Source organism: Ochotona curzoniae, unplaced genomic scaffold (assembly GCF_017591425.1).
Source record: "Ochotona curzoniae isolate NIBS_2020 unplaced genomic scaffold, NIBS_Ocur_1.0 contig_2318, whole genome shotgun sequence".
NCBI lineage: Eukaryota > Metazoa > Chordata > Mammalia > Lagomorpha > Ochotonidae > Ochotona > Ochotona curzoniae.
This window is the reverse complement of record NW_024465419.1, coordinates 3861057-3885071: the sequence shown is the minus strand read 5'-3', so window position 1 is coordinate 3885071 and position 24015 is coordinate 3861057. Positions and strand designations below refer to the sequence as shown.

General features: G+C 40.6%; 1 protein-coding gene across 5 annotated transcripts; it reads right to left on the bottom strand.

The window, feature by feature from the left end:
* Nucleotides 1-3316: 3316 nt before the first annotated feature.
* On the bottom strand, nucleotides 3317-23037 carry LYPLA1 (lysophospholipase 1). 5 transcript variants are annotated; one of them, XM_040972563.1, is made up of 9 exons: nucleotides 22880-23037; nucleotides 22125-22156; nucleotides 14615-14680; nucleotides 13071-13118; nucleotides 12428-12498; nucleotides 11449-11522; nucleotides 8976-9077; nucleotides 6667-6843; nucleotides 3317-4999 (listed from the first exon to the last, which is right to left on the bottom strand). In XM_040972563.1, exons 1-9 carry the CDS (start codon nucleotides 22946-22948, stop codon nucleotides 4946-4948), a joined length of 693 nt encoding a protein of 230 aa, XP_040828497.1. In that variant the 5' UTR covers nucleotides 22949-23037; the 3' UTR covers nucleotides 3317-4945. The 5 variants fall into 5 exon arrangements, with proteins under 5 accessions (XP_040828497.1, XP_040828499.1, XP_040828500.1 ...); XM_040972565.1 differs by having other exon boundaries at nucleotides 6667-6801; XM_040972566.1 differs by lacking the exon at nucleotides 8976-9077.
* Between the last annotated feature and the right edge of the window lie 978 nt (nucleotides 23038-24015).

Below are 24015 nucleotides of genomic sequence, written 5' to 3'. Positions count from 1 at the left end.
AAATTTTAAATTTTGAAGATGTCTCAAAGTGTTTATCTCTGCCTCTTCCAAGTGCTTTGTGGTCAATCCAGTAATAAGATTTTGGATGTTAATTCATAATATGTTTTCAACCATGCTAGCAGTATAAATACAAACTCTAAATGCAAGCGATAAGTTTATTTCAAGGGACTCCCTTTATTTCCCTCTTTACCCCAGATATAGAAAAAAAAAAAAAAGGGCAATAATGTGGAAACAATAGTCTTACTAAAAATAAATAGTCTTACCAAAATAATAGTCTCACCAATAAATAGTCTTACCAAAAATAAAGGGGAAAAAAATGGAAAAAAAAATTAAGGGAAAGGAGCATGTAAACTTTACCTAAACATGATTTTGGGAGCAATTCAATAATGAATAATAAGGATAAAATGTTTTTTTTCAGGCCTGGCGCCGTAGCCTAGTGGCTAAAGTCCTCACCTTGAAAATGCTGGGATCCCGGTTGAGCACAAGTTCTAATCCCGGCAGCTCCTTTTCCCATCCAGCTCCCTGCTTGTGGCCTGGGAAAGCAGTCGAGGACGTTCCAAAGCCTTGGGACCCTGCACCCGTGTGGGAGACCCAGCAGAGGTTCCTGGCTCTGGATGGCACAGTACCAGCCATTGCACTCACTTGGGGAGTGAACCATCGGACGAAGATCTTCCTTTCTGTCTCTCCTCCTCTGTGTACATCTGACTTTGTAATAAAAATAAAATAAATCTTAAAAAAAAATTTTTTTTAAGGGGAAGATCCTTGCTCCAATCCATAGCCAAAACAGCCATGTCAACACAAGCTTCCTTTGACTTCCTGGAGTTAAGTGTCAGATTTGGTTATTATTATTTTTTGTTTGTTTTTAGAGATTTTTTATTGGTAAGGCAGGTTTTACAGAGAAGGAAACAGAGAAAATTTTCCATCCACTGGTTCACTCCCCAAATGACCACAATGATTGGAGCTGAGCTGATCCAAAGCCAGGAGCCAAGAACTTCTTCTGGGTCTCCCACATGGGTGCAGGGTGCCAAGGCTTTGGGCCATTCCCAGGCCACAAGCATGGAGCTGGAAGGAAAGTGCAGCAGCTGGGACATGAACTAGTTTTCATCTGGGATTCCAGATTTGTAGATGATTAGCATGTTGAACAACTGTGCCAGCCACTTTACCTGAAATACCATCTGGGTCTTCCATGTGAGTGACTGGGGCCCAAGTACTTGGGCTATTGCCCACTACCTTACCAAACACATTAGCACAGAGCTAGACTGGAAGTAGAGCAACCGAGACTTGAATTGGTGCTCACATAAGTGGCTATTGTTGTAGATGGTGGCTTAACCTGTGGTATCACCACCCTGGCTCCAACAGCTTCATCTTTTAGTATACCTGTGTACAAACCATAAAAGCTTTTTAATTGCGAATCACTTCCACACATTACCTGATTCATCTGAGTCCCAAGTTAAGTACACAATGTAAATTTTTAGTGTTCTTTTAGTTCTCAATGCTGATTGTTTTATGATTAGAAACTTGGTAACTTTACTCAACAATTCTAGGTGGTTTATATTACAAAATAAATTTTGTATTTAAAACATTTAAATTACCTCTCTAGCAAAAGGCAAAAAAGACCATGGATTCCTGTGGAGGACAGAGCTGGAAGCAGAACTGACCCAGCAATTGCAATCACCAGCTGATTGGGCGATGGACTGTGCCAGGCCCTGTACTTGCAAGTACATTCAAGAATCTGGTCTGGGAACACCTCAGACAAAGTTTCTTTGGGGATCTCCTCAATCGAACTGCTGGACTCAGAACCCTAACCATGGTTTCATGGTCTGCCATGGAGTGCACGTGTCAGAGCCGAGCCTCCTCAGAGGCTCAGACGGAGCAGTGGAGAGCATAAACAGGTGCACATGGAGGATATGACAGTCTATTAGAACCTGCAGAGGATACCTGGCACCACAACAGAGGACAAAACAAATCAATCTACTACCCCAGCCATATGTTGGCAGTGAAAATCTGGGCAAATGGAGAAGTTGGACTATATCAGTTAGTGGATTCTGGAGAGATTTCATTGTGCTTGGAAAGGCAAGATTGGCAGCCATTCAGAACTGTTGAACTATCAAAACCACTTGAGCAGTGCCCTTGGAGCATGCCTCACATTGGGGACCCTGGGATGGGTGGGAGGCTGAGTGGGCTTCTCCCTTTGCCCCAGATACAGAAAAAAAATGTGGAAATAATGGTCTTACCCACTTTCCTATAGCCCCTGACCCTTTGTACCCTATGAAAGATTATTTTTTTAAAATGTATACAGAAAAAAAAAAGGACCATGGAGTCAGGCACATCAGTTCAAATCCTGGCTCAATGTGATAGCTCTGTTCTCACACGTAAGAGAGAAATATGTCATTGTATACCTTTCAAAACAGCAAAGCAGCAGCTGCCAGGAAGACCAGCTGCAACAACAGGCCCATTTCACAATTATTTACACACTCACAACCAGACAACTCTGTTAACTTGATCAATCCCTGAGCAAATGCAATGAGGAACATAAAATAAGTTGCTGATATGGAAGACAATTCCAGAACTGAAGTTAGAGACAATGTTTTTGGTAAAGAATTACCATTAGGATTATGTAAAAATAGAATAAAATATTGAAAACATTAAGTTGATCACTCTAAGTATTCAAAAGCAGAACTGAAAGACCAATTAACAGAACAGAAAGGATTCAGATCGGCAAAGTTAGAAGGCAATTATGAAATACAAGGAGAAAAGCTGGATAACTGGTTTATGACAGTAATTTAAAATCCATTACATTAAAAGGGAAAAAAAAGAACACTAAATGCATGTTGAAACTACAATTATTAACAAGAAAGAGCAATGAGGTTTTTTTTAATGTTACTATTTCAAGCCAATCACACCATCATGAAGAATTCTGAGCTTTTAAAAAATCAGATCAGATTTATAGAGAGGAAAAGACAGAAAAATCTTGCATCTGCTGGTTCACTCCCCAAATGGCCACAAATAGCCAGTGCTGAGCTGATACGAAGCCAGGAGCCAGAAGCTTCTTATGGGTCACCTATATGGGTGGCAGGTTCCCAACGCTTTGGCCCACCCTACAGTGCCTTCCCAGGCCACCACAAGCAAGGAGATGGACAGAAAGTGGAGCAGCTGGGACTTGGATCCAGCACTATGGAATCGCAGAATTTGTAAGGTGAGGATTTAGCCAGTGAGCCACTGCACCAAGGCCTCCCGTGACCTCTGAATGTATGTTCTTGTAATTGCTTTGCTGTTTTTCTTCCTTTTATTATTGTCATTAATCCCATGGCAATAATCAAAGACAGAATTAAGTTTTATTTCATATTGATAGAAACTGTGGAAATTTTTCTACATTACAACACATCATTTTAATGAAACATTTCTTTCCATAAATAACATCTTGCTGATTGATAGAACCGAAACAATAGTTCATGTTCTCCAAGGTAAAGCAAAATGACTTAGTAAATGATTGTTTAAAAATTTTTAATCCAGACATAAACATATGGCTTAATTAACATCCTGTATAATCTATTACTTATTATTTTCATTACCAATTAGCACCTATTTATGAAGATGCAGTCTTAACATTGTTTGGTCAATTGGAATAATAATTAAAAAAGAGAATACAGCTCAGAAATACCAAGCATCCATTTCTGCTATATATTAACTGTGTGGTAATTATACCACAGAGCATGGATCTGATTAGCATTTCTTACCCACAAATTTGTTTTCAATAATTTTCGTTAGTGATCTGGGATTTTTGACTATTTAAAATCAAATGATTACCACTTTAATGTCAGCACAAAAAACTAATAATTAAAATCACTTGAATAAATGAAACTTAAAATCACTGACACATAAAAACATTTTCCTAATAGATCGCTTATTTCCTAAAGTAGCAATAGTGCACAGAAAACAAACTATGCTATCAGGAAACTAAATAATTTCAGAAATTAGTTTTTAGACTTGTTTTACTATTTTAGAACATACTAGAATAAAATTTAATTACTCTTTCAGTTGCATACAGAAAATAAAAGCACATGATGATTTGTTATCTGGGTTGAAGATTCTAATCACTAAACAGGTCTAAGTTTAGACTAAGGTACAGTTAATTGAAATAAGTTACACAGAAATTTTACTTTTTTTTTTTTACACTGTAGATTTCAAATATCATAGGTCTGTGACTCAAATGTCAAATTACAGCATTATTGACAGTGGCTGTCTATGACAGGAAAGCAATATTTGGACTGCTATGAAAGACAATCAAGCAAGAATGTTGATTTTTTTCTTGAGAGAAGAAAATAATATTAAACAGAAATGACATTAAGGAAAAGGCTGGTCCCCAAAATAAAAGGGCTAATTTTTGAAGAGAGAAATATTACTCTTTGTTGACACTTAGAAGCATTATCCCTATTGTTAGGAATAATGTAATACCTTCTCCTTATTATTATGTATTACAATCATTACATGTATGAGTACACATATAAAAATACAGATAGTGCATGGTGACTAAGCAATTTTGGAATAAATCCAATCAAAGTCACAGCATGCAAAAATCTTTTATATCTTAACCGCTCATTTATTCCTGAACAAAAGTTCCTTAACCTATTAATTTCCAAATCATGAAATAAAAAAATCTGACTACAGTATTTTATAATTTTGCTAAATCATAGTTAAGAAAAGGAAGCTAGCTGCTTCACCTAAGTTAATACCAGTATATTGTGGTTCATATTTTACAAATACACATATAAACTGAAATATAAATTTCCTAAGAGGAGACATCTTTTAGTCAGTGTCATTGGCATATGATTGCAAAACATTTTAACACTGCAAACATTAGAAGTTTCAAGACCAGGTGCAGGAAAAGGTTTATACTCTACTACAATGATGCTGGTGTATTTTCACGCAAGGCCTCTTAATGACGTCAATCAATTGGAGGTAGGAGTTTATCAATGAATTGCTTGACATCCATCATCTCCTGTTTGAAATAAAGTGGTTTAAGAAGCAGTCATCAGAAATTAAATTGCCACTAAAATGTCATTAACCAAATTCATAGTGTGCTTTAAGCAATGCAAAACTCATTTTTTGGTAATTAGTTAATTCAAGAGAAATCAGAATATCAGACATATCAGAGTATTACCCAAGATGGTTAACATTGTACATTGAAAAGACAGTTAGCTTCCAGGGCTGTTGTGGAATGGTACATTAAGTCAATATCCGCAATGCCAGCATCTCCATACAGATGACGGTTCAAGTCCTGGCTGTTCCACTTCCAATCCACTACACCCTGCTGTTGGCTTGGGAGAAGCAGCAGCAGCAGATGGCCCAAGTGACTGATTGTCACCCACGTGGGAGCTCCAGATAGAGTGCCTGGCTTCAACCTGGCCCAGCTCTGGCTGTTGCAGCCACGCTGGAGAGTGAACCAGCTATTGGGAAGATCTCTTTTGGTATCTCCTTCTAACTCTCAAGTAATTTATTTTAATGATATAAATTTTACTTTTGATATTTTTACATATTTTATTGGAAAGTCAGATTTTACAAAGAGGAGGAGAGACAAAGGTCTCCTATCTGCTGATTTACTCCCCAAGTGGCCACAATGGCCAGAGCTGAGCTGACCCAAAGTCAGGAGCCACGAACCTCTTCTAGGTCTCCCACATGGGTACAGGGTCCCAAGGCTTTGGGCCATCCTCGACTGCTTTCCCAGACCACAAGCAAGGAGCTGGAAGGGAAGTGGAACAGCTGGGATACAAACCGGCACCCATATGGGATCCTGGTGCATGCAAGCCGAGGACTTCAGACACTAGGCTCCCCCCACATTGGGCAAAAATAAATTTTTAAAAAAGGTAAAGCTATTTGACATTTAAAAACTGAAATTCATTCAGAGGGTTTTTAAAACATACATTTTTTATAAACTTCAAAAAAGTTTATTTAATTTGAAAGACAGACAGTTGGAGCGAGAAGAGGAGAGAGAGATCTTCCACCTATTGGCTGAAGCCAGGAGCCTGGAACTCTATCTAGGTCTCTCACATAAGCGGCAGGGCATGAAGCACCTGGGCCATCTTTCACTGCTTTTTCAGGTGCATTATCAGGGAGCTCTAAATTTTTACCTGTTATATTCTAATAAAAGGAATGTTTACCATTTGTCTTTGAATTATGCATAAGACTAGTAAATAACAATCAATCCAACTAAACTGAATAAACTTCTATCTAATGACGTAAGAAAAATTTATTCACACATTAAGTCCTCTAAGTCCCCAAGTAGGCAAATGTTATTTATCTTGAAAACGCCACATGAAGGGCCTGGTGTTGTGACCCATGTTAAGCCTTGGGTTCCAGCTGATCTATTTCTGATCCAGCTCCCTTCTAACGAACTTAGAAATGCAGTGGAAGAGACAAGCCAAGTGCTTAAGCCCCTGCACCCACGTGGAAGTCTAGATGGAGCTCTTGGCTTCTGACTTCAACCTGACCCCAGTCCTAACTGTTTCAGTCATTTGGGGAGTGAACAAGTGGACAGAATATCTCATTCTTTTTTTCTGTTTTTGTAACTCTCCTTTTCAGATAAGACTTTTAAAAGAAAAAGGAAAGAAAATATCTTACAGAAGAAAACTGCTTCTATGGCTTTGATTACTGCTTCTAGACACTCACCTGCTGACATGAACTATGCATCATCCCTTCATAGGTCTTGAAGGTCACATTGGCCGGGTTTACTAATGTTTTTAGTTTTTCCGCAGTAAGAGAACCAAACATTAACGGAACTAAAGGGTCACAATCTCCATGGCACTGGAGAATAGAAATATCCCTGTTGGCACCATTGATAGGACCCTGCAAAAACAAAAAACAAAGCAAAACAAAACACAAATAGAACATATGTTAGACACATAAAACTGTAGCTAGAAAGGGGAACACACAATACGTGATTGCAGGCTGAACATCTCAATCTAGAAATCCAGAATGTTTCCAACTCTCAAAGTCATACCTCAGATTTCAGGTTTTCAGATTCAAATGTTCAACTAGTGAAGTCTATGTAAATACTCCAAAACCCAAAAAACTTTGATATCTGAAATACTTCCAGTTACAAGCATTTTTGATTCAAGGATATTCAATCTGCATTTACATTATATTTTGGCAAAGAAAAAGTGAAAAAAAACCAAGACTCAGATTTACCAATGAATTTGAAAATGTTTACACCTCTTTTCCAATATGCAGTACACCACTTCATTGTTGAATATTTATAGGAATTATATTCTATGGCAAAAATCTGCTATCCAACATAGAACACACTGAACATCCAAAAATATTTTTGTGTTAAAAATAGCCCTAATTTCTATATATAGCTTAAGACCTATCAAACTCTTCAAATACAAGATTTATGTCAAGATTTCTTACCACATTCTGTTTGCTATCATAAAGACATACAATCACTAGCAATATTATCACCAAAGACTAAGATGATTCACTTTCTTTTAAAGATTTATTTTTATTAAAAGGCAGATTGATAGAATAAGAGACAGAGAGAGATCTCCTGTCTGCTGGTTCACTTCCCAAGTGGCCACAACCACTGGAAGTAAGCCAATGTAAAGCCATGAGCTTCTTCCGGGTCTCCCATGTGGGTGCAGGGTGCCAATGCTTTGGGCAATCCACTACTGCTTTCTCAGGCAACAAGCAGAGAGCAGGAAGAGAACTGGAGCAGCTGTGACCTAAACCAGCACCCACACAAGATTTTGGCACATGCAAGGTAAATATTTAGCTGTCTAGGCCCTCATGCCGGGCCTAGTCTAAGAAGATTCTTACACAAAAAAGATTGACTGATGTATTATGAATGCTGGGTGGTAATGATGTTCCAGTACAGGTTTATGAACTGTAACAAATGTACCCCTATAGTATGAAGGAGGCTGTATGTGTATGGCAACACACATTTGGCAGTTCTGTACTTCGCCTCAGTTCTTCTGTGAACTTAAAACTGCTCTAGAAAGTACAGGCCAGGGCCCTGAGGACGCTTCCCTTCCCTCTTTCCTCCTTCCCCCAACCTGCACTGAGATCCAAGCCTCTTCAGCCCGAAGTTTGAATGCCATTTAGTGGCCACTATAGCGGAAATGGGGCTGGTGAAGGATAGTGAGATGGAGCTGGTGGCCACAAGCCAGTCAGGAGGACCCCGTGCGTGTGCATGAGTGAGTGTTGGGGGGCGGTGTTGCTGTTCCGGGAGTTCTGTTTCCTGTGTGTGGAGCACAGTTGGACTTTTTCCTGGGGAAGCAGCTGGTGCATGCACGTGGCTGGTCCATCTGGGTGGGAGTGACTGCAGTAGCCCTCCCCATCTCTGGAGAAAGAACTCTTGGTCTGGTATCTCCTTCCATTCGGGAAAGCTCCCTCTGCCTGGGTGGAAAAGTGTTTGCTCTGAACTGAACAGTATCCAGCCCAGATTGAAACAGAGTCAGTCCCCACCATGTAAAACTGAGACCCACAAAGAAACAAGCAAACAAAATAAATTTAACAAAATAATAAAAAAGAAAGAAAGAAAGTACAGGCCAGGGTGGCTCTGTGGCGTGCTGTGAAGGCACTCATGTCCTGAGTGCCTGGGTTAGACACCTGCCATTGGCTCCTGGCTCCAGCTTCCAGGTAATGCAGACTCTGGGATGCAGCATGACAGCTCAATTTGTGTCACAAGGGAGATCTAGATGGAATTTCTGGTTCCTGTCTCAGCTCAATCCCTGACTATCATGGACAGTAAACCATGGACAGTAAATCATGACTATCTGGGCAGTAAACCAGCAGGTGAGAGCTCTCTCAATTCTTTCCTTTCACCCCTCCCTCATTCTACCTGTTACATTTTTAAAAGTAAAGTTTCTTCATTAAAAAAGGAAAAAAAGGAAAAAAAAAAAAAAAAAAGGACGGCCCCGTTCCCAGCATTATCTGTTACTTTTTAGCCCAGGAATTCCATGTTGCATCCGACACTATACCTGTGGAAACGAAACCCGAAGTGGAAGCCAGCAACTGAGTGCGGTTACACCTGCCAGTTTCTGCTGTGTGGTAAGAGCAGTATATAAAGATAAAGCTCCTCCCTGGAAATACAAGCGGGAAAAGTTAATGAACACATATTCTGTGTGCAGGAACTTCAGAAAGTTCTTTTATTAACATCCATTAAAAAGTCAAATAAAAAAAAAATCACACAAGAGGTGGGTCTATATACACCACACCATTTCACTACACAGAGAGCATACTATTGGATTAGCCAAGATACAGTGAACAACACAGTCCTCTGAACTTAGAGTGTGCCTCAGGAACAGTCTGGGGACCAGCGACAAGATAGAGCAGGTTAAACTGCTATCTGAGATGCCAGCATTCCACACGGGCACTGATTCTTGTCCTAGCTGCTTTACTTCTGATCCAGCTCTCTGCTAACACATCTGGAAGGAAGTAGAAGATGGCTTAAGTGTTGGGACCCTGCCTTCCCCATGGGAGACCCAGATGAAGGCCTGGCTTCAGCCTGACCCAGACTTGGCCAGCACAGCCATTTGGGGAGTAAATCGGTGAACTTAAGATCTTTCCCTTTTGTCTGTAATTCTGCCTTTCAAATAAACAAATAAATCTTTTTACAAGAAAGGAATATTCTGAATATCTGTAACTATTTTCTGCTCTGGAGAGTCTTAGGCATAAAATCCAATCTAATCCCCAAAGTATGCATTTTAAAATAAGAATTCAGAATAATTAGGGCTGTGTTGTAGACACTGCAGAATACCTGCGCACACAGCTCTGGGAAATACACCTTGTGCTCTGGGACATATACCCCTCAGACACCTAGATGCCCCTCTTCTGATGGTGCACATGAGTCACTGTACCACATGGGATTTTTTTTCCTTATCTCAGAGAATTGTGGAATTGGGATCCAGATGACTGGCAGGTCATATCTGAGTGGCTGAACTCACATCAACTCAAGGACTGGGAAAGTTAAAGGGTACAAAAACTGAGAGGGCAACCCTTGATGGAGAGGCAAACGAACAGAGAGGAAGGATGGGGAGGAAGTCCTGATGGCTTTCCCAGTGCGGGTCACTTCTTGAAACAGTGCCTCTCTCACCCTTCACGGCCCTGACTTGATGCCACACTCAGCTCACGCCTTTTTGCTTAAGATGCCAGGAGCTGATTTCTGTACTATGCAATCCATGACTCACAGATAGAGAATTTTACATGTACTTCCCATTGTGAATCAATCATTCATGTTCCTACATGTACATTATAATGTACATTATCTGTGAATTTCAACAAACACTAAATCATAACATTTTACTGTATTGTTTTAATAACCTCTTTCTATTGAACTCTGTTTTTTAGATGATTCCAGAATTCTGAATCCTAAGCTATTGATTCAGGAGATTCACAAATTAGAAGCTAGAGTGCTGTGGGGTTGAGTTCCTTGGAGACAGTTGAGAAGCAGAGTAAAGATGTGAGGTCAATGTGAGGAGATGGTGTCTGCAGAGAAAGTATACAAGGAAAGAGAAAAAGACAAAGAAAATAGTGCTAAGAGTAAACATCACATATTAACATTTAAAACCTATTTTATGTAATAAATAAGGTCTCCTACCCTACTGTTCTTAGCAATAGTTTTCTCTTAGAACAAAGGTCTTAGCATCTAATGTTATTAGAACATCATTTAATAAAACGCGTATTGTGTTAATTTAGAAACTTAACTACATGTCTTTGTTATTTTTGTTTTTTAAGACGTATTTTATTTTTATTGGAAAGTCAGATATATTGATTCACTTCCCAAGCAACCACAATGGGTGGAACTGCGCCAATATGAAGTCAGGAGCCTAGAGCCTCTTCTGGGTCTCCCATGCAGGTGTAGAGTCCCAAAGAGTCCCAAGGCTTTGGGCCATCCTCAACTGCTTTCCCAGGTCACAAGCAGGGAGCTGGATAGGAAGTGGAGCTGCCGGGATTAGAACTGACGCTCATATGGGATTCTGGTGTGTGCAAGGCAAGGACTTTAGCTGCTAGGCTACTGCGCTGGGTCCACATCTTGGTTATTTTAAGACAATACACTCTATGCTAAAGCTGAAGCCAGGAATTTCATGTGGGCCTCCCATACGAGGAGCAGGACTCCAGGCATCTGGACCATTTTCTGCTGCTTTCCCAGGCACAACAGCAGAAAGCTGGTCTGGATGGATGCAGGGCAGTCGTGACTGGAGCCAATACTCATAACTCGCATGGCTTAATTCACTATTCCAAACTCTACTTGAGTCTGAAGGCAAAGGTGAAGATCACTGTTCAAAAAAGTCCGACAACTTGAACAGCAAAGGGATGCACGTGGTAGCAGCTAATTAGCTTCAGTCCAAACTAAATTCAGAGGCAAAGGAAATGTATCAGTCAAAACTGCCTAAAAAAGAATTTCGTAATAAATATACTCATGGTATCAGCATAACATTCATACTTTCTTACCTGAGAAAATCCTCCCAAAATAATTCTGTTAGAAGGAATGCCATTCTTCACCTCTTGATCTATCAAAGCCTTTACTAAAAATGACAGAGAATTAATCACTGATACTTTCAGTCCACTGACATAATTTAAAATAAGAAAAATAGTTAAAAAACTAGATTTAAAGTAGAAATAGATGAAAAATTTGAAACACAAAATTAGAACGTACTTCCACAATAAATTGTCTCAGGTGCTACATGAAGTAAATCTTCAAACAAAATTTTTAAATAGCTCTTTACCAAGAAAGGGTAATGCATTCATCTATGAACAATTCTGTTTCTTTCCTTTTTTTTTTTTTTTTTAAAGATTTATTTTATTTTTATTGGAAAGTCAGATGTACACAGAGGAGGAGGGACAGAGAGTTAGAGCATCCGTTTGATGATTCACTCCTCAAGTGGCCACAACAGGCCAGAGCTGTGCTGATCCGAAGCCAGGAGAACGGAGCCTCCTCCGAATCTCCCACACGGGTGCAGGGTCCCAAGGCTTCGGGCCGTCCTCCTCTGCTTTCCCAGGCCACAAGCAGTAAGCTGGATGGGAAGTTGGCCTGTCGGGATTAGAACTGGTGCCCATATAGGATCCAGGTGTGTGCAAGGTGAGGACTTCAGCCATTAAGCTACCGCGCCAGGCCCTCAATTCTATTTCTATACAGTTTGGTTTTTTTTTTCAATTAGCCACAAGCATTTGCTCCTAGAAGTTGACGTTTTCACTGTAGGTTGTTAGGTAGATGATACAATCTGTGATTCAGTGTTTCAAATTGTTCCTTTTATTAAAAAAATAACAGCACTTTTTTCTATAGTCAATAAGTGATATGAGAAAAACATCAAATTAATACTTCTATTTCTAAAAAATACTGTTACATATATCATATAAACAGGATAGCTGATGAGTCCCAGGATTTCCTGAATCATTATAATCCTGTATTTCTGGAATAGCCTGTGCTTACCATTTTCTGCTGCTTGTTTAATTCCAGGTTCATCCTCCTGTGCATCTGGCGAAAGTCCTATAATATCAAACCTGGAAAAAGGATCAAATCTTAAAAAAACCAATTGATTCTAAGAAAATCTCTTCTTGGTAAGTGTGTTTTACTTTACTCACAACAGTATGAACAAAAAGGATTAACCAGAGATATTCTCTAAAACTTGAAATTATAGGAAATTAAAATGTCCACAGAAACTAAAACATTGAGATCACAAACGTGTCATTCTATGTGTTTCTTTCACTTTAACTACATTCAAATTCTAATGTGAGAAAGTTCCAGCATCAACAGTTTCAGGACTGGACTACAGTTCATAGGGGCAAGTGGCTCTGTAAATGGCAGCTTAACCTGCTATATTGCAAAACCAGCCCCATAAACAAAAGCATATATTTTCCTACATTTCTATTTACTCATTCTCTCCCGTTTCTCTATTTTTGGATAGCTCCTTAACTCTATCTCCAAGGCAAAAGTAAAAAACCTTAAATATATAAGGTTACATTTAAACTATGGCACTTGGCAAATCAAAAAGAGTTACTTTAAAACTGCTGGGTACACAACAGCACTTCTCATAATAAAAAAGATTTTGTTGAATAAGGAAATTCTTACTTACCAAGATGGCATGGCCATGTTCATATTTAATGTAACAGGCATAACTGGTCTGTGTAGGAAAGAAAAAAAGAACAAGAAAATAAAAATATTACTGCCTAGAATTCAACAAATTCCACTAACAAAAGATAATTCTTTGAGATTCACACAAAACTGTTTGCTACATTTTGAACATCTGAGCTGTTTGCCATGAACACACCTGAACAAACGTGCTCTCCATGCCTCCCAATGTGTCCTGTAGACACAGCAACAGCTGTGAAGGACTAAGTTTATCAAACACAAACATTTCCCTTTCTTAACATCCTTCCTTACGAATTAATCACTTTAGATTCTCAAACACGAGAAGGGCAACTGAGAACCAAGTTAGAAGTGCACAAAATGGGAGACTGGTAAGCAAGCAGCTTTGGATATGAGCGCAGATACCACAACACTGATTCCCACAGGCTCAGACCATACTTTTGCTTAGATTCAATTTCTTTACTAAGGATCTGCTCCATGAAGAAACCGCTAAATAAGTAAAGAAGTGTAAGATTTGTTCGAATGTCCACTGCATGCAATTCAAGTGTAGGGTGAAATCTATGCTGGATGATCAGAAGTAAACTAAATACAAAAGGCAAGAACATGTACACATATATACTACATCCATACCCTACCATTATCTTGCTGGAGCATGACACACGTCTACCTAATAAATTATAAAAATCATATAACAATTTCATTGAGAAAGCATACTTCATTAGGCCTTAGAATAATTCAATCTTGGTGCAAGTAAAGAATATAATAGTAAATTCACCATAATTAAGAACCCTGTCTCTTATATAATCAGAATAATAGAGGATATAACCACCACAAGCCATAGTGCTCAGCTGTAGTCTACAGAAGACAGATACTGTGCTTCAGGACAAAAAGGATGTTCTAGACACAGTTCTTCCCATGCCCTCTTTCATATTCATGTATCTGTCTCACAGCTATTGCTAATACCTTCTTAACCCAGTATGCACTAGAACCCTTTGGTCTTTTTCACTTCATGGCTTTTGCTGCTGAACAACTTTCTGTCCTAAATGTGCAGTTTCGTTGATTTTCTGAATATGCTTAAAATGTACTAGCTTCCCCTTGATCCACCCTTGCAGAACCAGAACCCAAAACCAAATCTGAGAGTCTCCAAACTCTGTGTCTCTTCACTACCTCTAAAATTAGCAAAATTTGTTTTCAACATGATAAGCTTTCTCAAAAACTTTACCTGTAAATCTGTTTTAGAGATATCCCACACACAAATTTAACATTGAAGATAATTGTGCATCTGTAATAATTTTTCTAGCTTTAAGTACAATTGACCTCTAAGCAATTTTTAATTTCCTCAACAAGAGCAACCAAAAAAAAAAGGAAAAAAATTAACTTAAGCATCATTTTAAAGAATTTTACTAATTTTTATTTTTAAACTAAATCAAAGATAAAAACTAATTACAGTCAAATGCTTTTCTGAAAAATTTAAGCTATCACAATTGTTTGTCTCCAGAGTTTGGATCAAAAAATGACAAAAATACTCACGCGTGCGGGCAGATATATTTGATATGAGAGCTTCTGATACCTGCAAAGGCTTCTGCCCATCCATGCCTAGGGGAAAATTATTTTAATACTACTGTCAGAAACTGTTTTAACACCTAATAAGTTAGTAACAGTAAAACTTAAAAAAAATTTTTAAGGACAAACATGACTCTCTGATGTACAAACTTTAAACATTGTTAAAAACCTGGAAACAATTCAGACTGTTAACTTAAGCTTTCATTAGGCAAAAAGATGATGTTTTATGGTTTCTGAAAAGCAATACGTGTATCTTCATAGATTTCTACAGCGTTTAAAATGTTCAAATAACAGATTTTAAAAATTTTCTTTACAACTTTGCAAAAATGTGTCTATGAGACAGTCAAGACAAATGATATAGCTACATTTTACATGAAAAAAATGACTAAGTAAATCAGTTATCTAGTATCTCTACAGGCTTATAACTTCAGTATTTTCTTATGTATATACATACATATATATCTTTCCTTGTGTGTATGGGTACACACATACATTTCAAAATGTAGAAAATAACTATAAATCAGCATTGCCATTTCGGCCAGAAATAGTTACTTTTTTGATACTGCCTTCTGATTTTTCCCATGAATATCAACTAAGAAATTTTAAAAAACCCCACTCAACACCACTAGTCACTAGGAAAAAAGCAACAAAATCACTGAGTGACCACTTCATATGCAACAGATGGCTGCAAGCAAAAAGATAATAAAAGACAATGCTAAAAGAAAATATAATGTTAAAGAGTTTGGAGAGAATTCAAAACTCTCACACACTTCTGGTCGAAATATAAACAGTGTGGTCAATTTAGAAAACAGCTGGCTGGTTCTCAAAAGGGTGAACATGACGCAAGGCTCTACGTGTATCTACCTCTTGCAATCTACCTCTTGAGCTCTAACGAAGAGTACTGTGGACACAGGTGCACACAATACCCTCTGCACAAATGTTTGCAGCACCATTAGCTCCAACGAGGAAAGGATCAAAGGTTCATCCAATGGTTAACAAGCAACTTGTGGCATATCCACACAATGAAGAACAATTCACAATAAAAGAAAACATAATTTGACACATGCTGTAACATGGATGGCTCTTGAAAGTATGATGCTATGTGCAGTTATAAAACAATGTATTTCTCTATTTATAAGGAATGTTAAGACAGGCAAACTATAAAGTCAGAAAATAGATTAGTGGTTGCCTTGGTCAGGGCTTTGAGAAGTTTAGGAATGATGAAGAAAGAGCAATGAAATATTCCAAAATTTTCTGTGGTGACAGTTGCAACTCATGAAGCATATATTCAAAACCACTCAACTGCACACTTTAAACAGATGAACTGTATGTGTATGAGCAGATGAATTGAATACAAGTGGAGGAGAAGGGGTGAATAAAAAATAGCCCTGTCATGAGGAACTAGTAGATGGGCATCAGTCAGGGGAAAACACACACAATGTAATTAAGGTGTATTCTTTAAAACTGTAAAGAACATGAAAGGCATACTGGTAAACTGTTTCAGATTGAAGCCATGACTGCTAAAATTAACACATATTCCTGGAAAGGCTCCCAGACCAGGAAGGAAGCAGACACAGTTGGGAAGGTAGGCCAAATTTGAATGGGGTGTGTGGGTTGTGTAGCACTGATGGATCAGTTCTGATTTCCGAATCTGGAGCGTGCTGGCCACACAGAAGCATCCTTGTGCATGGAGAATGCACAATGGAATATTTAGAGGAGATAAACGATCATGTTGCAGACTGACCTTAGGAGTTTAAAAAAAGATTCGTAATCATTATGTAATTATTACACACACACACACATACACACATACCAGGGTACTTTAAAAAAAGAGAATTAGAAGTTCATTTCAGCATTAAAATTGTTCAAAGTCCTGCACATTTTTTTCATAACATGCATTTTTTTCACAGATATTCTACAGACTCTTTCATGTATGGCTTTCAACTTTTCTTGCACCAAAAGAAACTTTTCTTTTAATTCCATCTTCCCATGCATGCCTTAAAGTGCCCAGTATACATACATATACAGCAAAGAGGGAAGAAAGAATGACAGAGTCAAAGACAAAGTGCAGGACTAAGGGCATACAAAATGGGATAGAAGCAGTAAAGATGAACAACTGGAGAAGTTCCCTGATAATACAAAATTCTTTTCACAAAAAGATTGTATTTACTTAAAAAGTTGCACAGTTACACAATAGCATAGTCAATAAGAAATTGTGTTTGAATTTACAGACTTTAAAAATACAATGTGTAATAGGAACTGGAGATAGATCTACCATGCAGTTCCATATTACATGAAGGTCAAGGACAGGCAAAAAATTCTTCTATAGTGATAGAAATCAGAAAAATGGCTACCTCTGGGACAGAAGATCATGGCTGGAAAGGAATAAGGAAAACTTCTGAGGAACTGGAAATATTCTGTGTCTTGATGGTTATATGAATGTGTTTATGTAAAAATGTAACTAGCTGAATGTTTAAGACTTGGTCACTTGATTATATTATGTCCCAATACAATCTTTTTTTTTTTTATAATTGGAAACTCAGATTTATAGAGAGAAGCAGAGACAGAGAGGAAGATCTTCCATCCTCTGACTCACTCCCAAAGTGGCTGCAAATGGCTGGCTAGGGCCAAGCCGATCCGAAGCCAGGAGCTTCCTCTGAGTCTTCCACGTGGGTGTAGGATCCCAAGGCCTTGGCCCATCCTCCATTGCCTTCCCAGACAACAAGCAAGGAACTGGATGGGAAATGGAGCAGTTGGGATATAAACCAAAGCCCATATGGGATCCTGGCGCATGTAAGGCAAGGATTTAACCACTAGGCCATCATGCCAGACCCCAAAATAATTTTTTTAAATAGCACATCCAACTCAGATAGTTTTTCAGATTGAACCAAGTTGGGTTTAGAACTGTAAATCAGTTACAAACCAACTGCTGAGGTCTCCTCTGACTTCCTGACTTCACTGCTACTGAAGTCACTAGAACTGACTGAGGTTGGCCTCGCTGGGATCCCTGTTGCTCAGTGCCGATGCAGCCTCTAGTGCTGTGGGAGTAAGCAATACAGAGAATGAGCTGGCTGAGACTAGATTGCAGATTCTGCAGTTGGAATTACCTTCTGTTGGGCCCAACATGGTGGCCTAGCGGCTAAAGTCCTTGCCTTGAACATGCAGGAATCCCACATGGGTGCTGGTTCTAATCCCGACAGCCCGGCTTCCCTTCCAGCTCCCTGCTTTGGCCAAGATCAGACAGTTCAAGCAATCAAGACATTATCTGGCAGAATACAGCTTTTAGAGACCTTTGCAACAAAGTCATCCAAGCAACATTTTAAAAACCAAAACTTTCTGTTACTCCTGCCAATACAATATATATTAGTATAGGTAGTATATAAAATGTTTTCTATGGTCAAAGATAACAGAATAGCTAGAGTATAAAATGTTTCCCATGGTTGCTGTTATAATGCATTATACATGTTATTTCAATTCCCATCTTTTTCAATATCTAAGTGTATCACCAGTGTATTTTCTATTTCAGGAATTGTGTTAATGACCTCAGGGATGCCTAAATCAGCCATAGACATCGGGGTATTATTTCAGCTAATTATAGCTTTGGGAATGCACAGCCACTTAAAACCACATTCATAAAATCAATTTCCAACTAACTATTAGAACCCATAATGAAATACAAGTGCAACAATGTTCCTCAGAATATTAGTACATATAAAATCTTGACTTCACATGGTTGCTTAAGACGAACGATAACCTTATTCCCTTACACTTTACAAAGTCAAGTCTCCTTACAAAGTTTATCATGAATGAAAGCCTGAAAGCTAGCTACTAGAGAAACAGAATAAAATTTAATTTTATCATTGTTCCTAACACATAATACTTTGGCTATTTTCTCCTCTCATAGCTCTTACATATCATTTAGCTAGAGATAGAAAAATCTATGATAAAACACAAGAGCTTTAGATATAGATTCCTGGCAGTTCAAAGGCCTTGTAGGTTACTCACTATCTGCGAGTAAGAGAGGTTGTTGCAGTGTTGCCTTCCAATTCTTCAATCCAATTAAAAAGCAGTGCAACTGTATTTCAGGCTAAACCTTGTGTATTCCTGAGTTTATCCTATTTGTGCCCAAAGTATTATTTCCAAGTTATTATTAATCATTTTTAATTTGTGCTTTTCCCCAAGATATGCTGCTATAAATTCATTCTGTTTCAATCACATAAAGCAGTTTTACCCCCAAAATACACTCTTTGACCAATTGCTCTAACCTAATGGAACAGCCTCCTCATATGACTTTAAAAAAATTATTAAATAATAGAGATTCAAAGCAAATAATCAATAGAAATTTTTCAAAAAGTCCATTGACATCACAAAACTGTGAATACAGATTATATTCTTTCAGCTTATTATGAATTAAAAAGATTTAAATATACCACAAATTAAATCACTAAAAAAGTTATGAAGAGGTGCTAGTGTGGTGGCTTATAAGGCTAATCCCGTGCCTGCAGGGTTGGCATCCCATAAACATGCTGCTTCGAGCCCTGGCTGCTCCACTCCAATCCAGCTCCCTGCTTATAATCTGCGAATGCAGTGAGAATGGCCAAGGCCTAGGGCTCCTGCATCCATATAGGAGACCTGGAAGAAGCATCTGGCTTCTGGCTTCAGCCCAACCTAGCCGTGGCCACTGCAACCATACACATGCCAGAGTGATTCAGTGGATGGAAGATCCCTCTCTTTGTATCTTCCTCTCTTTAACTCTTGATTTTCAAGTAAAATCAAATATCAACCCTTTACAAAAAGTTATGAAGAAAAGCAAAATAAAGAAAGAGGAAAAGATTAATTTCAACTGTGACAAACTGTTATCTATGGCAAAGAAATCATAACATACGCTGTTTTCCACTTAACATAGCCAAGATACACACCTACACAATGTTCTGACATTTAACAAAAATATATTTGAGAGGCAGAAAGAAAGAGATGTCAACCACTGGTTTACTCTCAAGTGCCTGCAACAGGTGGGCTGAAGCCAGAGGCCTGGTGCTCAATCCAGCTCTCCCATTGAAGTGGCAGGAACCTAACTGAGCCCTCTCTGTTGCGTCCTGCTCTACCTTAGATTAGAGTCAGATGCTGAAATCCAGCCAGATTCAGGAATTGAACCCAGAAATTCTGATGTGGAAGGTGGGAATCTTAACCTCTAGACTAAATGCCTGCTTGCTGTAAAAGATTTTAGGCCAACTGAAGAAAAGGAAAAGCAAGTCAATTGGCACATCCAAGAAACAAGCACTTCAGAAAGTAAAAGCAGGGTCCCAGCATGGTAGTTTAGTGGCTAAGTCTTTGCTTTACACATGTCAGGATCCCACATGGGCACAGGTTCATGTCCTGGGAGCTCTGCTACCCATCCAGCTCTCTGCTTGTGGCTTGGGAAAGCAGTTGAGGAGAACAGCCCAAAGCCCTGGGACTCTGCATCCATGTGGGAGACCCAGAGGAGGACTCCTGGCTCCTGGCTTCCGATCAACTCAGCTCTGGCCATTGCAGCCACTTGGGGAGTGAATCGGGATGGAAGATCTTTCTCTGTCTCTCCTCCCCTCTGTATATCTGACTTTGCAGTAAAATCAGTAAATCTTAAAAAAAAAAAAAAAAGGAAAAACAATCACTGATATTTTAGTCAACATGTTTCTATTATGAACCAGTGTTCTGACAAAGCTGGTTAAGCCATTTTTGGGACAACTGCATCCCTAACCAAGCGCCAGTTTAAGGCATGACTGCTGTGCTTCCAATCCAGCTTGTAATAGCGCACCGGCAATGTCAGTGGAAGATGGCCTAAGGACCCGGGTCTCTGCCATCCCCATGGCAGACCAGGCTGGAGTTCCTAGCTCCTGGTTTTCACAGGACCAGCCCCAGCTGTTAGAGCACTTCAGAGACAAACCAGCAGATGGAAGATGTCTACCACTCTGCCTTTAAAACAAATCACATGATTGTATCCCAATGCCTTATCTTAATAAAAATATATAATTTGTTATTCTATCAAAATTTTCAGTTTTCTTCTAATTCTCTCTTTTTTTTAATTGTTAAGAAAGTGGTAAGGTTTATTCCCAAGATGAGGAATACAGACTCACACTGACCATACTTAGAGTGGGCCAAGGAAGGAAGGGTAGAGAGAAAATCCGACACATATAGATAGATGGTTAGATACAGTTTTCTACTTTTCATCCTCTGTGTTTAGAAACAGCAAAAAGCAACTCTACACTTTTAAACAACATTCACATTATACCTAAGTTTCAAACAGTTATCAGCTGCTTAAATATAAGAACAAAAACCTCTCAATGTGGAAAAAAGACAGACTATAAATTGTGCATATCAAGTTAGCACCAAAGACTGTGTTTGATAAAGCTTGTCTGTGCTTCTACCGATTTCTCTTTCAAGGAAACACTGAATGCTTCACTGTACAGCACCACAGGATCCTCTTCCTCTTGGCAAAATCAACCAGTTTTTCTCAACCTGCTGTGAAATTTTAAGCTCCCTAGCAGGTTTTGGATTGCACGCTGTCTCTAAAGATTCCACTCGCTCCTGGCATCCAACACCCAAAACAACTTACAAGTACTGTGCAATTTTAATGTGTTCCAGAAAGACTTAAAAATAGTAAGGACCCAGTGCAATGGCTTAGTGGCTAAATCCTCCCCTTGTATTCACTGGGATCCCATCTGGGCGCAGGTTCATTTCTGGACTGCTCCAATTTCTATCCAGTTCCCTGACTGTGGCTGGGAAAGCAGTAGAGGACAGTTCAAAACCTTGGGACCCTGGACCCTCCTGGAGGACTAGAAAGAACTGGCTCCTGGCTTCAGATCAGCTAAGTTCAGGCGGTTGCAGCCACTTGCGGAATGAAAATGCAAATGGAAGATCTTTGTCTCTTTTCTCTGTAAACTTGATCTGCCTTTCAAAAAAAAACAACTTTTAAAAAAAAATCTTGGGGGCTTTGAAATGAAAAGGGCTGAATCTCCTTATGAGACTGTAAGATCAGCAGAAAGCCTACTTTTTAAAAAAAGATTTATTAATTTCTATTGCAAAGTCAGATATATATAGAGAGAGAGGAAGAGAGACAGAGCGGAAAATCTTCCATCTGATGATTCACTCCGCAAGCGGCTGAGTGGCCGGCCCTGAGCTGATCCAAAGCCAGGAGCCAGGAGCTCTTCCAGGTCTCCCACATGGGTGCAGAGTCCCAGGGCTTTAGGCCGTTGTCGACTGCTTTCCCAGGGCACAAGCAGCGAGCTGATTGGGAAACGGGGCCACCGGGATTAGAACTGCGCCCATATGGGATCCTACCACGTTCAATGTGAGTACTCTAGCTGTTAGGCCACTGCCCAGGGTCCAGCAAGTCTATTCTCTACAACTTTAAATAGTGTCCTTAATCAGTAAACCAAAGACTACGTAGACAGAACTGCATGACCCTATTTTCATAACCATTACTAAGAAAGGTACCTACCCAGTATCTCCCAATCCATGAAGGAAAATTACCTAGAAGAGAAGAAGGGGGAATTAATGAAAAGCCTAAATAAAGCTATGTAGAACTGGTATACACCTTGCCCGTAGCCTTGGTTCAGGTGGAAAAATGGGAATGCAAGTCTAAGACACCATTGAGGACGCTACTTGGGGTAAATCAGCTCATCTCCGTAGCACGATTTTAAATGTCAAAAGGGTGAATCAACTTCTCACCCAGTAGTGCCTCAGAGAACAGACACGGGAGAAGTCCCCGGTCCACATTTTCAACAGCAAATTACCGGATCCTAAGAAGAGCAGTCTGTCCCAACCAAGCCAGCAGGATCTCACAGATCTTTCACATCTTCCCATCCCAAATAGGAGCTTCCAGGGCCAAAAAATAAGTTTCAGATTCTCACACAAACTTCCCTAAAAATCAGCACTCCGGATGTGTTAAAGATATCAAAGCTTCAAACTTCTTTCACTTAAGACAAGAGCGCAAGGCGAGACAATAAAGCGATTTGCTCGTGGATTAAGCTGCTCTCCTCCCGCAAACCCGGCAGAAACAGGCAGGGGAGGCTCAGACCCAGATCCCCATCCAGGGGTCGAATCTCCGCCGCAATGCAGAGGGCCCCGCCACGCGCAGGCCCGGACGCACCGACCACTGCCCCCACCTCGGCACGCGACGCCCACCGCCAGCGAGGGGCAGGGCACGGCGGCGGGCCGACAGGGCCTGCGGGAGCCCCCGGATCCGCCACTCACCGCGGCGGTGGCCTTCCGGGCGGCGGGCACGATGGCGGGTAGCGGAGCAGACATGGTATTACCACACATACACCGGCTGGCGGACAGCGCGTAGGAAGCGGAAGGGAGAAAGCGCGCCCGGCCTGGGCCCAAGGGCGTGCGAGCAGCGAGTCCCGGCCCGCCCCACCGGGCGCGCGCTCAGGCGCGTGCGCGCCCAGCGCCTCACTCCCACTCTGCGCGCGCCCGCAACCCTCGAGCTCCACCCTCCCACACCCCGCCCCCTCCCTGCGTCACAATGCCCGAGGCTCGCTCTCCGCCGGGATTGGCTTGCTGCCCGCGCGAACCCGCCCCCGTCGCCGCCACGCCTCTCGCGGGCGCCGTCGAACGTTCCCTGCGGCCCCGGTGGGCGTCGTGCCCGGCGGCGGGGCCGACGGTCCGGAGCCCTGGCCGGCAGCTGCTGGCTGGAACCGGCTCCGTCCTCGCTCCGCCAGCGATCCCGAGAGAAGGCTCGGTCAGGCCAGTCCCTCTGCTCGTTCGGGTGCCGCGGCCACAGCCTGTCCTTCCTCGTAGGCTGGGAGCGGCGGGAGGAGCAGCTGCTGTGGTCACGTTGGGGGCCGCACCTGTCGGAGGTGGGGGGTGTGCTGCCCTTGTTTGCACGGTTGGCGAGGAAAACCCCGACTTGTCCCCACGTGCCCGGACTGAAGGAGACTTTAGATGGACGGGTGTTGACGGGACGAGGTGGCTCCACCGTGTAAAATGTAGTTTCTGTAGCTCATTTATTGCTCTCATGCTCCGTGGGGTGGTTCCAGAGGGGACAGGAGAGCGACTCCAAGCCGGAAGGCCCCGGTCTTGGGAAGTTGGGAATTCACTGAGAAACTTTTATGTAAGGCCCTTCACAAAGAGAATTTTTGTTTGGATGAGTATTCTGAGCGAGAATTAAACTTTGCTAGATTTTGGGGAGACTCAGATTTCCTTTAACAGTCCTCTGAGCCCTATTTCAGTTAATTAGGGCACCCCTAGTTATGATACTGTGACTGAAAACCAAATGCATTAGCTTTCACAGGATGAGGTCCCCTGGTTCTCTTAGAGCCAGTTCTAATTTCCTACAGAAGTGACAGTGGAAACAAGAATTGTAATAATCCTGTAAAAGCACTTTT

What these genes read in the sequence shown, in the direction of transcription:
- LYPLA1 (XM_040972563.1), bottom strand. Translation starts at nt 22,948, where the DNA reads ATGTGTGGTAATACCATGTCTGCTCCGCTACCCGCCATCGTGCCCGCC. An exon ending in TAAACAAGCAGCAGAAAATG is followed by an intron (nt 11,523 to 12,427) that starts GTAAGCACAGGC and finishes TGTCATTTTTAG; the next exon opens with TAAAGGCTTTGATAGATCAA. An exon ending in TGCATAGTTCATGTCAGCAG is followed by an intron (nt 5,000 to 6,666) that starts GTGAGTGTCTAG and finishes TATTTCAAACAG; the next exon opens with GAGATGATGGATGTCAAGCA.